General features: G+C 36.5%; 3 protein-coding genes across 3 annotated transcripts; 2 read left to right on the top strand and 1 right to left on the bottom strand.

The window, feature by feature from the left end:
• The first annotated feature begins 973 nt into the window (after positions 1-973).
• Positions 974-2,131, top strand: LOC108171708 (E3 ubiquitin-protein ligase RSL1-like). Its single transcript, XM_070819564.1, has 2 exons — positions 974-1,349; positions 1,986-2,131. The coding sequence occupies exons 1-2, from the start codon at positions 974-976 to the stop codon at positions 2,129-2,131; spliced, it is 522 nt and encodes a 173-aa protein (XP_070675665.1).
• On the top strand, positions 2,027-7,277 carry LOC103423806 (uncharacterized). Its single transcript, XM_029099868.2, has 5 exons — positions 2,027-2,127; positions 3,551-3,792; positions 4,532-5,500; positions 6,105-6,152; positions 6,300-7,277. Exons 2-5 carry the CDS (start codon positions 3,604-3,606, stop codon positions 6,714-6,716), a joined length of 1,623 nt encoding a protein of 540 aa, XP_028955701.1. The 5' UTR covers positions 2,027-2,127; positions 3,551-3,603; the 3' UTR covers positions 6,717-7,277.
• Positions 7,200-12,382, bottom strand: LOC103423797 (magnesium transporter MRS2-11, chloroplastic-like). The gene is made up of 14 exons (XM_008361882.4): positions 11,936-12,382; positions 11,758-11,830; positions 11,473-11,543; positions 11,206-11,291; positions 11,025-11,115; positions 9,592-9,660; positions 9,280-9,360; positions 9,018-9,183; positions 8,879-8,924; positions 8,650-8,730; positions 8,123-8,205; positions 7,828-7,871; positions 7,607-7,723; positions 7,200-7,525 (listed from the first exon to the last, which is right to left on the bottom strand). Exons 1-13 carry the CDS (start codon positions 12,290-12,292, stop codon positions 7,628-7,630), a joined length of 1,344 nt encoding a protein of 447 aa, XP_008360104.3. The 5' UTR covers positions 12,293-12,382; the 3' UTR covers positions 7,200-7,525; positions 7,607-7,627.
• Positions 12,383-15,873: the final 3,491 nt, after the last annotated feature.

The raw sequence follows: 15,873 nt of genomic DNA on the forward strand, positions 1-15,873 counted from the left end.
TTTGTGGTGTGGACTGTGGGGGTGTAAAGATATCAATGCTTGAGATGCTTCCAGGTGTCAAAAGATTGGGAGGAAAGTTGTTTTTATTTTTCGGTGAATTTGAGAGGAAAGATATATTTTTTTTGGTTAACTTATTGAGTCGGTTCTAATGGAGTGGTTGGATTGCTTTTCTTAGTGAGTAAGAAATAGAGAAGTCTATCGAGTGGAGTTCTTTTTGCAGGATGCATCGGTTATATGCTTTTATTTTATTTTATTAAATTTTAGTATTTTTTAAATTTATTTGTATTTTTAGTAAAGAGTTAGATTTAAAATTTCTTTTATCAATTTTTTTTATATAAATATTTTAAAAGAACTTCTATGACTGGGATTACTTGCAATTTCAAAGTTTAATGAAAATTACAGAAAACATTTCCTCTCTCTTTAGAATTGTATCTCTCTACTTCTCTCTCTAACTCTACTGTTGAGGTTAGTTTCTTCATTTATATATGGTATCTTCGCCGTACATGGCCGATCGATGTCTTCGATCCTGACTTCTACGCTGCTTCTGCAATCTCACTCTGCAAAACTGGTACGATCTTCTGCAATTCTTATTCTTTGGTTGAATTCTTGCTTCTTCTCCATCAAGAACGTGCAATCGAAAGCAACTCTGAGTTGTGCTCTGATAAATTGTGTGAACGAACTTTTCTTCTTCAAATTCTACGGAGTTTGCGGTTTGAAGTTGAAAAGGTTCATCTTTTTCCTGTGACGATAACTTGGTTAACCGATATGTTACTTTAAATTAGCATTAAGCTTCATTATTTCAATTTTACTGTTTTGGTTAGCACAGAAGCTTTTGTTATATTGTTGCAATTGATGGAGAAGACTGACAATATATAACAAATAGGTTACGAGCACACGGAGTATTGCAAGCAGGGTTATACATTTGATACTACGACTTCTAAGAACCCCTCTACCTGCCTGAACTAGCAAAGCCATGAGTGTGAAGGAAACTTGTTTGATTTGTTTTGAAGACATTGATGTTGCTCGAATGCTTTCGATCGGTACTTGTCAACACGAATATTGCTTGCCTTGCTTGAAACATCACGTCGAAATAAATTTGCAAAACGGGATCGTGGCACAATGCCCTCATAAGGACTGTAAGTGTGAGGTGAATGTCGATAGTTGTAAGACATTCTTGTCGTCTGAACTTGCCAATGTTTTGATCGAACGAATCAAGGAGTCTTCAATTCCTGTTACGGAGAAAGTTTACTGCCCATTTCCGAGGTGTTCTGCACTAATGTCGAAACAGGAGGTCTTGGAAAATACCAAGACTTCTTTTGTTAGTGAGGGAGGCAGGAAGTGCGTGAAATGTAAACACTATTTCTGTATCAACTGCAAGGTTCCTTGGCACTATGATATGAGCTGCTACGATTTCCAGAGATCAGAAACGTATTCCTGCGTGGACGACCAATTGTTGAAATCATTTGCGTCGAAGAAACTTTGGCGCCAGTGTTCAAAGTGCAATCATATGGTTGAACTTGAGAGTGGTTGCTACCACATCACTTGCAGGTGCTTGTGCTTTACGCTTCTAGTCCCTCCTGTCTGATTAATTTTTAGGTTTCCTCTGTGATTCCTTTGGCTGTCTTAATTTAGAACGCTTTGAAATGTTATATATGAAAGAATAGCCAAGAAAAGAAAAGACAAGATTAGAGGGTAAGTGATTTCCGCATACCCTTTTATTCTCATGAACACCGCTCTTTATTTTTCACATTCCAATTTGCGAGGAAGTTCCTTCGAGTTCTTATGTGGATTAACATGTTGTCCCAAGATCTCGACACAAATGCAATTTTCTCTTGTAAGGACATTTCGACTTTCTTACGAAGAAAACTAAGAAAGGGCTTCACTCGTGTTTTTTTATTTTTGTTTTTGGATGCTGCTATATATATAATTTCATGGGTTTTGTATAAACCCTTGTTGTTTTTACCATGTCTTTATTGTCTTTGTAGATGTGGACATCAGTTTTGCTATACTTGTGGAGCTGAATGGAAGAACAAGCATGCAACCTGTTCCTGCCCTATCTGGGACGAGCATTTTATTATCAGGCCGTGACAAGGAGTGTGACATGACATTATATGTGAACAAACACATGTAATTTCTAAACCTATCACCGTTTACGTTTTCGTCAATCTCTTTTGGTTTCTTTCTTAGGGGAAAATGTAGTTGTAACTTTTGTAACCTGTGCTAAGAGAAGCACCTCCTATGTGCTTCTCTTATCTATCTGCTTGCGCTGTTTTATCATCACCAAGATCACCCAATTCTCGAATTTACAGTCTGTTGTCTAAATACATGAAGATCCAAGTTAAAGTGGTTGTCACTTTTTAGCACCTCGCATGGAAGACACTTCTCCAAGTAGGAGAACCTTTATTAGTCTATGTGTATATGGCTCTTCTGTGTCTCAGACACGTCCACGGCTCGCTGAGATTGGGTTGAACCATCATATATACACCAAAGGTCAGGTGCCGGGGGAAGAAACTTGCTGAATTGTTTCCAACCTTTCAAGGATGTGAGGAGACTCAGGATATATTGATTAAGTAAATTAATTCAGAAATTTAAATGAAACCTTACTCCGCCTTAATCTTCTAGAAACCCTTGAATGAAACTTGACTCTTCATCTTCTAGAAACCCTTGAATGTCAGAAGCATTTCATATACTTTTTTTAGGTCATTGGGAATTTTTATAACAAAGTCCAAATAGAGACGGTACATGAGTGAAAATAAATAAGAGATCCATAAATAGGGTAGGCACAAATAGGACGCCACTTATGCATTCATCACATGAGTAAAGGTTCCATTCAATACCTAAAACAAAAAATTTCAAAGAGTGTGTCTCGGCCCAAAATCCAAGGCCCACCCGAAAAGGCCCAAAAATGACCCCATAGTAAAACCTAGTAACCCTAAAATGAGATTCAACCGCCTCTACTGCCGCATAATTGGTGGAGACGTTTTTCTGTATTTGTTAATTATTTTTTTATAAGTTTTATCATACCTAATTAATATGGATTGTTGGATTACATTGTTTGATTAATTCAAAAGCCCAGATTTTGACACGTAATCCCAACGGTATTAATAGGACCATTATATATATCTAACGAACCGATAAAAAAACATAATAGTACATATGCTAACAACCGATAAAAAAAAATGTGACAAGTGCTAAAACAATTAAGAATCAGTTTAGGTGGTTTGATTCGGCTTAGGCGGATTTTCATGTAAGTCAAACTTACCAAACAAGTTATTATAATTAGGTTCAGTTTGGTCCACAATTGCACTCTTTTAGGGTTCATTCAAACAATGAAGTTTATATTAGGATTATGTTTGTATGGGGTTCAAATCTTACAATGAACAAATGTGGTGCCCAAATATCTTGGGCCGGGTAGAGTCTGGGCTAGCCAGGCCCGTTTGTTTTCTTTTTATATTTAATTTACTGTTCTGCCACCTTTCTTTTTTTTTTTTGCCCCCAAAATTGCGGTTCTGCCATCTCAATCAACTTTCTTTGTTGGTCTTTGTTCCAGTAAACCTCACTAGGGTTTCTCAGTGAAGAGTTAACCCTAATTCCCCAATTCCAATGGCGGATGACCGGGACGAGCTCAGCGATTACACATCGGAAGACGAAGGCACCGAGGATTACAAGAAGGGAGGCTACCACGCCGTCTCTATTGGGGACTCCTTCAAGAATGGCTGCTATGTGGTTCAGAGCAAGCTCGGGTGGGGCCACTTCTCTACCGTCTGGCTTGCGTGGGACACAAAGAGCTCGGTATGTATCTGTCTTGTTGTGAAGAATGCTGCTTGTTTGGTTACTGAGAAACTGAGGGAAAATGAAAAGAGTAGAGGAAATGAAATGTTGTGTTCTGTATGATTCTTTGGGAAATTAGGGTTTAGGCAATGAAAAGAGGCATAATTTTTTGATGAATCCAATTAGTTGATAGCGAACCAATTCGGTTATTGTGAGAATGAAAAGGAAAAATTGAATGTAATTTGCAAGAGGAGTAGAAGAACAAAAAAAAAGAAAAAAAAATATTAGGGAATGGCTCAAATTCTCAGATTATATTGGTTGGCTTATACAAATAGTGAAAAGAGTTGGGCGTAGTTGAGTAAGGATCTCGTTTTAGAATAAATTTATTGCATTGGTTACTCTTTAGTGATTTGAGCTAGTTTCTTATTACAGTTACTTTATCTTAGTTGTTTTATTAGCATTTGGATTGAAGATTCTCTATCTTTCCTGTTGTGTGTGCGGATTTTTTTTAAGGAAAACTAATGAAAATAGCTTGAAAACTCTGAGTTTTAACGATAAGAACAAAATAAAGGGTAAAGGGAATAGTACGAGGATTGATTTTTAGTGTAAAAATATGGTTTTTCGTTTAAGTAAACAGTACCGGAAGCTTTTCGTTAAAGTTCCCTTTTTTTTTTATCCACGTGTACGAAAGTAATTGAGTACCCATTCTATAATCTCATTGTTCAAACCTTTAATAACATGAGAAATTCATTGTTTGTAGCGTTATGTAGCTTTGAAGATTCAAAAGAGTTCTCGTTATTACACTGAAGCTGCGATGGACGAAATAAAGATTCTCAAACAGATTGCCGAGGGAGACCCTGGCAATAAGAAGTGTGTTGTGAAGCTTTTGGATCACTTCAAGCATTCAGGCCCAAATGGACAGCACGTCTGTTTGGTTTTTGAGTACCTGGGGGATAACCTCCTGACCCTTATTAAGTATAATGACTACCGAGGGGCTCCGCTGCACATGGTCAAAGAAATTTGTTTTCATATATTAGTGGGTTTGGATTATTTGCATAGTCAACTTTCAATAATACACACTGATCTAAAGCCAGAGAATGTTTTGCTTTCGTCAATGATTGATCCATCTAAAGATCCTAGGAAATCAGGTGCTCCTCTCATCCTTCCAACCAGCAAAGATAAAACTGTGCCCGTCTCTGGGGCTTCTAAAGACATTAAGAAGTTAAACGGAGATCTCACCAAAAACCAGAAAAAGAAGATCCGTAAAAAGGCTAAGAAGGCAACTCAAGGTTGTGAAGGAAGGGAAATTTCGAAGGATATGGAGGCAGATTCCACTACAGTTGATGCGGAAGATTCTATTAATGAAGTACAATCAAATGGGGTTTCTGTTCAAGAACAAGTGAAGGATTCTGGGGTTAGTAATGAATCAGTAAAGGGTGAAGAAAAGGAAGAAACTCAAGAAGCACAAGCAAGCCGTTCTGCAAGGCAGAAGTTATTCACAGAAGCTGACCTTAAATGCAAATTGGTTGATTTTGGAAATGCTTGTTGGACGTATAAGCAGTTTACTAGTGATATTCAGACAAGGCAGTACAGATGTCCAGAAGTTATTCTTGGAGCGAAATACTCAACTCCAGCAGATTTATGGTCCTTTGCTTGTGTTTGTTTTGAGCTAGCCACTGGTGACGTTCTTTTTGATCCACACAGCGGTGACAATTATGATCGGGATGAGGTATGCGAAATTCTTGATTTCTTCCTCTGAAATTGCTAAAGATTTTTGTTAGATTTTTAAAGCTTTGCCGCTTTTGAAGTACTGCACTGTCTGATTTTCCAAATCGGATATTTTTACAGATACTGAGAATTCATCAAAATATTTCTTTCCATGGATAGCCACCTAGATAGATCATAGAACATGTATATTTTCTTTGTTCAGGCAACAATTCAAATATTAAAACTTACACCTTATGGTGGACCATTTTGTATGTTCTATATTTCTGTGGTCATTATTGTTCCCCACCCCCTAAATTGTCTTATCTGATGCACTCAACACTTTAAAGGGGCCATTGTAGTCGCAAATTTGTAAATTTTGATATCATCGTAAGCACCATCTAACCAGCATAATTCATCAAATATTACAGAGTTAATTTTTTGCCCGAGTCATTACTGGATTTGCTTGACTAGGGTATCGAGCTAATTGATCATAGAGTGACGGGGGTAGACTGCACACTTCGAATTTCAAGGAAGTTTACGATGAATTTGAAAAACTAGGTGTCAGATATATTGTATTCCTTTAAATAATTGAAGTTCCATATTGACTTTTAAATCTTATTTTTCAGGATCACCTGGCACTGATGATGGAACTTCTTGGAACAATTCCCCGTAAGGTAATACCATGATACTTTACTCACTGAAAGAAGTGAAACCAATATGTAGTGCTTACACTGCCACTTTGAAGAATCAAGAATGTGAGTTTATACTGTTTCACAATAAATCTGGTTAAATAAGGGTATTCATAAATGTTTCTTTTGCAGACTGCATTAGGTGGCAAGTATTCCCGGGACTTCTTTAACCGGTATGGGGATTTGAAGCATATTCGACGTTTGCGTTTCTGGCCTCTTAATAAGGTGCTAACGGAGAAGTACGCATTCAGCGAGCAAGATGCAAATGACATGGCAGAGTTTCTAGTTCCCATACTTGATTTTGTGCCTGAAAAGAGGCCAACAGCTGCACAATGCCTCAGTCATTCATGGTTCAGTGCAGGTCCTCGACTCCTTGAGCCTTCCGTGGCTGGTGTGCAACCTCAGGCGTCCAACGGGAGTATTTCTGAGAAGGTGGAGAAGGATGGGAGGGAAGCAATGGAGGTGGGAATGGGGAATATAGCCATTGATGAATCTTCAAAACCTGTTAAAGAATCCCAAAGTGCACTAAATTCATCACAACAGGCATGACCAGTTGGTTCAGGTGTTTTTCTTTTCCATGTTTTATGCAATTTTAGGGGTGTGCTATCCACACCCCATTTTACTTATTACACACCCCTTGTTAATTTCTATCCGTTGATTTTCTTCAATTCATCCGATTCGACGGCTGAAAATTAGAAGGGTGTGAAAAGTAAAATGGAGTGTGTGAATATCACACCCCTTTGTTTTGTTCTTTTACCATAGAGCTGTGTTTTTCTCTTCTTCCTTTTCCTTCTTTCCTTTTTGGTCCAATGCATTGAGCTTTTGTTGGTTTTCCATATTCATTTGTTAATCCATTTCGAGTTTCGGGGATGCGGCTTTGATTAGTGCTTACCAGTAGTCTGCTCCAGTATCTTTCTCAATCGTGCTCAAATTTCTAAGTACATCTCTGAAGCACATCTTGTCTTTGATTACAAACATTCTTATCAAATATTTCGTTATTTCCAATTTGAAGGTTCTATGGAAGGGCCGATGTATCAAACTTTCACCAGACTAGGTTTCATTTAAAGATTGATGTTTGTAATTTGTGAATATATCGTTCTTTTGGGTGTACATTCTTTGTTTCTTACTTCTGTAAGGCGTGGGCAGTGGGGCACTTGTACAATCCAGCATCCAGCTTGGCCAAAATATAATATTACAGGGCCATAAACACTAATCACCGCTACTTGTTGCATATACTAGAGCTAAGCCTAACGGATTCAACTCGCGTTACCAGCAGCAGTGATGAAATAATTGAAATACAGTACAATCATATCAATGTGTTTGGCAGCTGACTGTTTGTTCATCACCTCCGAAATCACCTGTAAAATTAACGAGGTGCGATTAGGTTTCCAGAACACAAACGAGATTAACGAAACGAAAGAGAGCATTGAAATTTTTACCTATACTGAATCACTTTACATTTACAGTATTTTCCGTGTCCTGAGATAAGAGTAGACAAGAAAAAATCCGACAACGGCGCCGACAAGTATCCCTGCTGTTGTAAACCAAAATGCGAACTGCACCAAATTAAGCAATAAGTAATGGCCAAGGCCAAGTTGTGGTTACCCGGAAGAGAATGGGAAGATAATCAATTAAGTTAAATTCGCGGACTTTTACGTACCACATGTTCTTCGAGGTAGGACCTCAAGTTCATGCCAAAAATACCTGAAATTAGAAGGAAATAAGACTCCTGACAACGTAGATAGATACTTGTTGCCATGATCACAATACATGAGAATTTCCTATGTGGTATAGCAAGATCTGCACAAGGACAACTGGAAACGAGTAGAATCGCACCGGAGGTCCGGAACCCATTGGAACATTTGTACCAACACAATGCCCAAACTTATTTCCAGAAGCATTACACATAACTAATAGAGGTAAGAGATAGGGTTTGTAGCAGGTTAAGGACACACCTGCAACCAGAGCGCCAAGTGCCACACAAAACGTCCCAACCTGGAGTAGTAATTCCACTCTGCTAACCTCAAGCCTCCGAGAACTGATAAATGAAATCAGATAAAATTGGCATTAGATAATTGAAAAGCACCCAGTGTGGCCTTTAAGCATCCAATACAATTCAATTCCGGTTTGAGTATGAGAGTGCAAACACAAAAATTATAGGGAATTTTTCGGTTTCAGGATTATATATGAAACTTTTAACTAATACTAATTCAGCTCAAGGTGAGGTTGTATGGTGTGCGGAATGGGGCTGCAGCTATGTGTTTCTTGTCTGCATTTATGTTTGCCTCTCTATGAGCACGACGGGGCTTCCGTGGAAGAGGATGCTGATCTATATACGTTGTCGGCCCAGTTTTCTAACAGCTTAAACATTTTAGATTCTGTGGATTTCGTGGTTGTCAAACAACAAGATCAATAAATGTTTCACATCCAGGCGGAATGTCTAGAGCTATAAACAAATAAAAAACAGCAAAAACATTCAGACCTCAAATTGACAGCTATAGAATCTTCCATTTCTTTAGCAGAATCGAGAAGCCTTTCAGCCTGGCCATGACAAGATTCACACCTGCAAATGCATCAAACACTAAATTCAACTCCACGGTGGACATCATAGCACTGGTTTCAAACATGCTGCTTTGCAGTGGTACTATAGCATAGGGAAAAAATGCATCACTATCCATTCGTGCTAACGTTAGGGGTGAAGGGGAACCTACCGTTGAAGATAATTTTCCAAGAGCATCTCAATTTCTTCCTCCTCTTCTGTATATAACAAAACCAAACCAAAGATACACACTCATTGACTGAATTTGCAACTTATACATTGCTCAAGTAAATTACAGCACTAAAACTAACCTTCAGCAATCTGCTTCTCTAAAGGAACAGAACATTCCATGTCATCATTTATCTTCTTGAGTGTACAATTTCTCCCCATAATGCATATACGGCGTATTTCATGGGGATCCTCTAACAGATCAAAGAGCACTTGCCTGAAAGCCCCTGCCCTCGAACCCAATTCAACCTTTCATCAACAAAGGACAGGTAACCAGATTAATAATGATGTTTGTCAATGCCCCTGAACACGGGTTTACCATTAAGCCAAAATGATCAACTATACCAAGGTTTGCTTGCTAATACGAAGCTCTTCCAGTATGTCAGCAGTTAACCGGTTCGGCAAAACACTGAGTAACTTTTGAACCTGAAGCCAATTGAAGGAGATTAAACATGATTTCACTTGAATCACAGCATTTGAAAAAACAAATATTAGCTCTAAGGCAGATATTTAATTTACTGATTTTTTCATGACAGTTGCAAGCTAGAACATAGAGGATATATTTAGCTCTAAGGTAGATATCTGCTGAGAGAACCTAAAAGAGAACCTTAGGGAAAAAAATATATATTAAAATACTCACTATGTGCCCATACTCACACGAGGTTCTAAATATATTAGTCTTTGTTCTAAACGCTGTATTCTTGAGAGCAATGCTGCTTCAACAACCTGAAAGTACCACAAACACATAATACGTTCGGCACTCTGATAAATTGAGAATAAGAAGCTTAATAGGTGAAAAGATTAGGAAGTATATGCATGACAAGGAATATGAATCATATAAACGCAAGGAAAGCCCTCAAGTTTACACAAAGTATAGAAACCCCCCTATTCTTAATGATAATATGCCGATGACTTCTGTCTTGATTAATCCAAACATCTGCGCAGAAGAGGCATATGCATGACAAATAAGGTCACTTTTTACCTCTTGCCAACCTTTTCGGAACATGAATATTAGTAACACAGAAATCGGTCCTTGATGTAAGCCTTGTTATTGAAAACCTACAGCTTGTTCTAAGTTATTGAGAAAGGAGATACAGTGAAACATTAAACTCAAACAGTGTATCCTCCTTTTGAAATTTGATATAATCCAAAGCAGTCACACCTAAGCCATAACGGAAAGTTTTGTCTATCTTTAATCTCAGTTCAGTTGTTATTGAATTTGTATTTTATGTAGTTCACTGCATGCCACAAGCTTGTTAAAGTGTGTACATATTTGTGCGTGTTAGTATTTTTCTTTCATAAAGGATAGGATCAAAAATGGAGAAATTTCCCCTTTTGGATTTCTGGGAAGAATTAGAAGCATGACAGAGAGAATTTCCGAGAATGTTCATTGCATTTCTCACCAATGAGCTAATGAGCTCAGCAGGTTACATGGGAGAGGAATATCATTCTCACTCATTTGAACAATCTCTGCCTTACATTTGATCTGCCTATGAGTTAGATTCTTATTTCTTATAGAAATTTTCAGGTAAGGGTATCCAACTTACAAAATACCATATCAAGAACTTTTATATCTTTGAAGTCAGTCATAAAATAAAGAATGGTACTAGGATTAAAACTTATATATTTGGCCCTCCAATTCAATGCAAATGGCAGCCATATTACCGTTCCTTAAGGCATAAAAAACTGCAATAAGGCAAACTAGAAACCTTTTTCAAATCCTCCAGAACTGAACCCTTATAAAGGTCGTACCCAGTGCACAAGGCTCCCGCTTTACGCAGGGTCTGGGAGAGGTGAATGTCGGCTAGCCTTACCCCCATTTATGGAGAGGCTGCTCCCAAGTCTTGAACCCGAGACCTACTGCTCATGGGCGAAGGCACTTGCCATCGCACCAAGTGCGACCTCTTAGAACTGAACCCTTATAATTGAAGAAAATTAAAAGGGTAGCATTTCTTGGAATCATCTTTGTGTAAGGTTTCTACAAGCAGACCCTTTGCAAATCTGTAACACACACTAATAAATCTGAAATTCCAAAGCAAAAACAGCGATTTAGCATGAACCGAGATAGGAATCGCGACAAGAACGCTAACCTCGAGCTCAAATGGCATAGATGGTCCTCCATTCATATTTTTGGGGTTTAGTCGAGGCAACAATGCTTCTATGAAAGCTCTGCTTCCTGTACTGCACATGCAAAATTTCCAGTAGTATTACGCTTTGAACTCGATAAGGCAAAACTAGAAGTCAATGCAATATCTTGTTCTGCTCTCTCACTTGTTGTAGTCAAATATAAGGACACGCTCTTGCATTGCAATTGCGCGTAATGAGCCTAGATTCAACAGAATAGCATGCTCCCGAACCTAAGAGACGGATCAAAAGAAGCTCGTAAGTATGATAAATTTCCGCCATTTAAAAAGAATTAGTTATCTATGATTCTTACTTACCAAAATTTAAATATGTATACAGATAAGAACACACACAAAAGCATTACAATTTGCAGGAACTAGCATGAAATACCAAAAATGGAAGCTGGAATCATACCAGCAACGAAGGCATCGAATTTGTGAGAAACAATGAAGGATCAACACTCCGAATGTCACGCGGACGAAGACCTGAGGATGAAAATTAACACCCGTAACCCGGAAACAGCACTAGAATTAACCCGCATCATGTTGTTAGCAGTTTAATTTCAAAGAGCAGTGTAAAGTAAATAGCTTTTTTACGAAATTAATGAAAAGCTGCGCATGTATTTTTATTTATTTTTAATAAAACGATATTATCTACACTTCTTTCAAGTAATAATGTGATTTAAATTCGTTCACTCACCACTTGACTTCAGCAGCTGACGTCTGTTTATTTTTCTAACAGATATCGTCCCATTAGCCTTCACTTCTTCCACCTATAAATTAATTAAATAATCTTATAGGTTAATCATATGGATTAATACATTACTCACATTCTTAAAGTGCAATTAAACAGATTACAAAACTGACTTGCAACAGACCTCGTAGACCGGCTCGCGAATTCCGAGCAAAGAATCACCGGCAGACGACATCGCAACCCTACCCGAACCACCACTCGTCGCCGCCGTCGTCGTCGTTTGATGTCGGCTGTTGACCGGAACTTCGTCGTGGGGTCTATCTTCGTCATCGGAGATGGTTTCGGGGTCGCTGAACCGGTCCTCCTCGGTGGCCGATCTAAAGCACTTGGGTCTCGGCGAGACCGAGACGGAGAGCTTGACCGGAATCGGAGAGACGAGAGAGGCCTCGGCCTTTCGCGATTGGGAGTAGAAGAGCTGAGCGGAGTGGGGCGAGGAGTGGAGTGGGAGCTGGAGGAGGTACGGCCATGGAGTCAGAGCCATTGCAAAGTCGAAGAGCTCTGGCTGCGATCATGTAGGGTGGAGGAGTTCTGCAGATATTTTAAAATTATATCCTCATTGAGTTTTTTTATTATTTTATTTTGTTATTACCGTTAGCATTCTGTTTTTCTGGTTGGAAAATGAATTAGAGGCGGCTTCAGGTGCGGCTCGGTGCAACGGCTTCAGGTTGTGGCTCGGCTCGGCGCAGCTCGGCTCAACAAATAGTGTAAATACTTATTTGGTATTGAAGTGCTTTTATAAAAAGTGAGTATTAAAAAAAGTTGAGCTTAAAAAAATGTTTGGTAAACACTTAAAAACAAATTTTTTTTCACAGTTTTGGGTGAAAAATGAAGCAGCAAAAATGAGCTTATTATCGCAGTACAACAGAAGCAATTTTTTTTCAAAGCATAGCAGTACCAAACCAGCCCTAATTGTACATATGAACCTCATTTGAACCTCGGTCAAGTGGTGAGATATTCTACTAATTTCAGACTCGTTTCTTCCAACGAATTTCAGCATGGTTTCTTTGGAACAATTTATTCCACAAATTGTGATATACGAGAACATCATCGACATAAACGATTGAAAAATGACTGTATTGATTAAATATTTTATTCATGATATTCTGAAATTCATTGGGTGCATTCTTAAGACCGAATATCATTACATTGCATTCATAATGACCAAAATGAGCGACAAATGCTATTTTGTATTTATCATCCTCATGAATTTGAATTTACCAAAATCTAGACTTCATGTCAAATTTTGAGAAGATTATGGTTGACTAAGTCTCTTAATTAAATCTCTTTTGTTAGGAATTGAATATCATATCCATTCCAAGTCTTCATTAAGAGGTTTGTAATTAATGACTAACCTAGGCGTTCCTATTTCTAATTCAGTGTTTTTCTGGACAAAGAAAGCAAGGCAGGACTATGGTGATTTACTTTTTTTTATTATTTCTTTATTGAGAAGTTCTTGAATTTCTGTTTTACAGAATTCCACTCATTTAAATTGGCCTGGCTTTTGTTGGTATTTTCTTTTCATTAAACTCCTTACTGTAAGGAAGTTTAACGATGTGCTGTTTTCTGTGCCAAAAAAACGCTGGGAATATCAGAACAAATTTCATTAACAAGTTTCTTTTGAAAGTTGTCAATGTTTTGTAATAAAGATTAGTTTGTTAATTGTTCTTCAATTCTTTTGTAATTAATTTCTTCTTTTAAGAAATTAATTTGTTGTGATTTTTTGGTAACTAGATTGATGATTTTTAAATACTATCTTTTTGTAATTGTCTTAATTTTTTGAAATCTGTTTTCGTGCAGAACTCAAATGTGAATTTTTTTGTCCTAGCATTTCGTGGTTATGCGATTGTGGTGAACTTAGAAACGATATAATAGAGCTATGAAGGGTAGCCCTAAGATGACTGGGTCTGATATGTTTTTTATCAGAACGAATGGTGTTTTAAAGCAAACATTGTTTTGACAAACATGTGTCTTTGGAATTTCATATTTTAATTGCATTGGTGACTGGTTTGCTGCTAGGTCTGGCAATTCCTAACACAACCCAATAACCCGACACGACACGACACGAAATTAACAAGTATTTGGGTTGACACGATAACGAATCGGGTCGTTATCGGGTAACCCGATAAGCACCTGTTAAGATAACTGGTTGATTCGGGTATACACGTGATTAACACGATATACGATAAGCAGAATATTAATTTTATAATTTTATAACCCTAAAAAAATACTATAATAATTATATATATATATATATATTAATTTAACAATTTTATACCCCTAAAAACTATAATATATATATGTATATATTAAATTAACTATAATAATTATAATAATTATACCCCCAAAATATTAACTATAATAATTATATATATATATATATATTAAATTTTAAATTAAATTTTATAAAAACTATAATAATTATTAATTAATATGTATCCATTGATTCCATAATTCCATTCCATTCCTGCCGCACCCTTTGAAAAGGGAGGGAAAATGGAAATTCTAAGAAAAGCTGAAAAGGAAACAAAAAAAGAAAGGGAAAGATGGGTAGGCTGCTGCCCCTTTAAAGAAAAAGAAGGGAGGGGAAAATGAAAATTATAAGAAAAGCTGAAAAGGAAACAAAAAAAAGAGGGAAAAGTGAAAATTAATAAAAGTGGTGAGAAATTTTATTTTTTTAAGTTATTAACTTTTTATCATACATATGACATATCCCACTATTTTTATAATGACACGTGATGTACTACTTTGTGTACCGGTCAATTATACGTACAAAATAAATAGATTTAAATGTACTTAATATATATATACCATTGAACTTGATGGGATATGAATTATACAAAACTAATTTCAACTATCCAACCGTCAAATTTGTTTGTATATGCTTCGAGATCATATCAACAAAAAATCGCAAAACACAAACATTCAGAGATCAAGTAACCAAACAAAACTTTTCGATGGTTATAAAATGAAAAATCATGATTTAACGGTTATTTTAACTTCAATTTTGATTATTTTTTTATAGATACACTCCTTAATCATATATGAATACAATGAATGAATTCGATCTTCAATTTAAAATATTTACACTAGTGGATACCACAAAATCTTATGTTATACTTAATGAAAGTATGAATAAACTCTTCAGTATTAGTGAATCTATTGTTTTGATGGGATACTCAATCTACGAAACTAGTTTTAATGATCCAACCGTCAAACATGTTTGTATATACTTCGAGATTGCATACGCCAAAAATTGCAAAAAACAAACATTCAGAGATAAAGTAACTGGACAAAACTTTTCGACGGTTCTAAATGAAAAATCACGATTTAACAGTTATTTTAACTCCGATTTTGATGATTTTTTACAGCTACACTCCTTGACCCTATATGAATACAATGAATGAATTCGATCTTCAATTTAAAATATTTACACTAGTGGATACCACAAAATCTTATGTTATACTTAATGAAAGTATGAATAAACTCTTAAGTATTAGTGAATCTATTGTTTTAATAGGATACTCATTCTACGAAACTAGTTTCAATGATCCAACTGTCAAACATGTTTGTTTATGCTTTGAGATCTTATACGCCAAAAATTGCAAAAAACAAATATTCAGAGATAAAGTAACGAACAAAAGTTTTCGACGGTTATAAACGAAAAATCACGATTTAACAGTTATTGTAACTCCGATTTTGATGATTTTTTACAACAACACTCCTTGGCCTTATATGAATACAATGAATGAATTCGATCTTCAATTTAAAATATTTATTCTACTAGATACCACAAAATCTTATGTTATACTTAATGAAAGTATGAATAAACTCTGAAGTATTAGTGAATCTATTGTTTTGAATGGATACTCATTCTACGAAACTAGTTCAATGATCCAACCGTCAAACATGTTTGTATATACTTTAAGATCGCATACGCCAAAAATTGCAAAAAACAAACATTCAGAGATGAAAGAACGGGACAAAACTTTTCGACGGTTATAAAAAGAAAAATTACGATTTAACAGTCATTTTAACTCCGATTTTTATGATTTTTTACAGTCA

This window comes from Malus domestica, chromosome 03 (genome assembly GCF_042453785.1).
Source record: "Malus domestica chromosome 03, GDT2T_hap1".
NCBI lineage: Eukaryota > Viridiplantae > Streptophyta > Magnoliopsida > Rosales > Rosaceae > Malus > Malus domestica.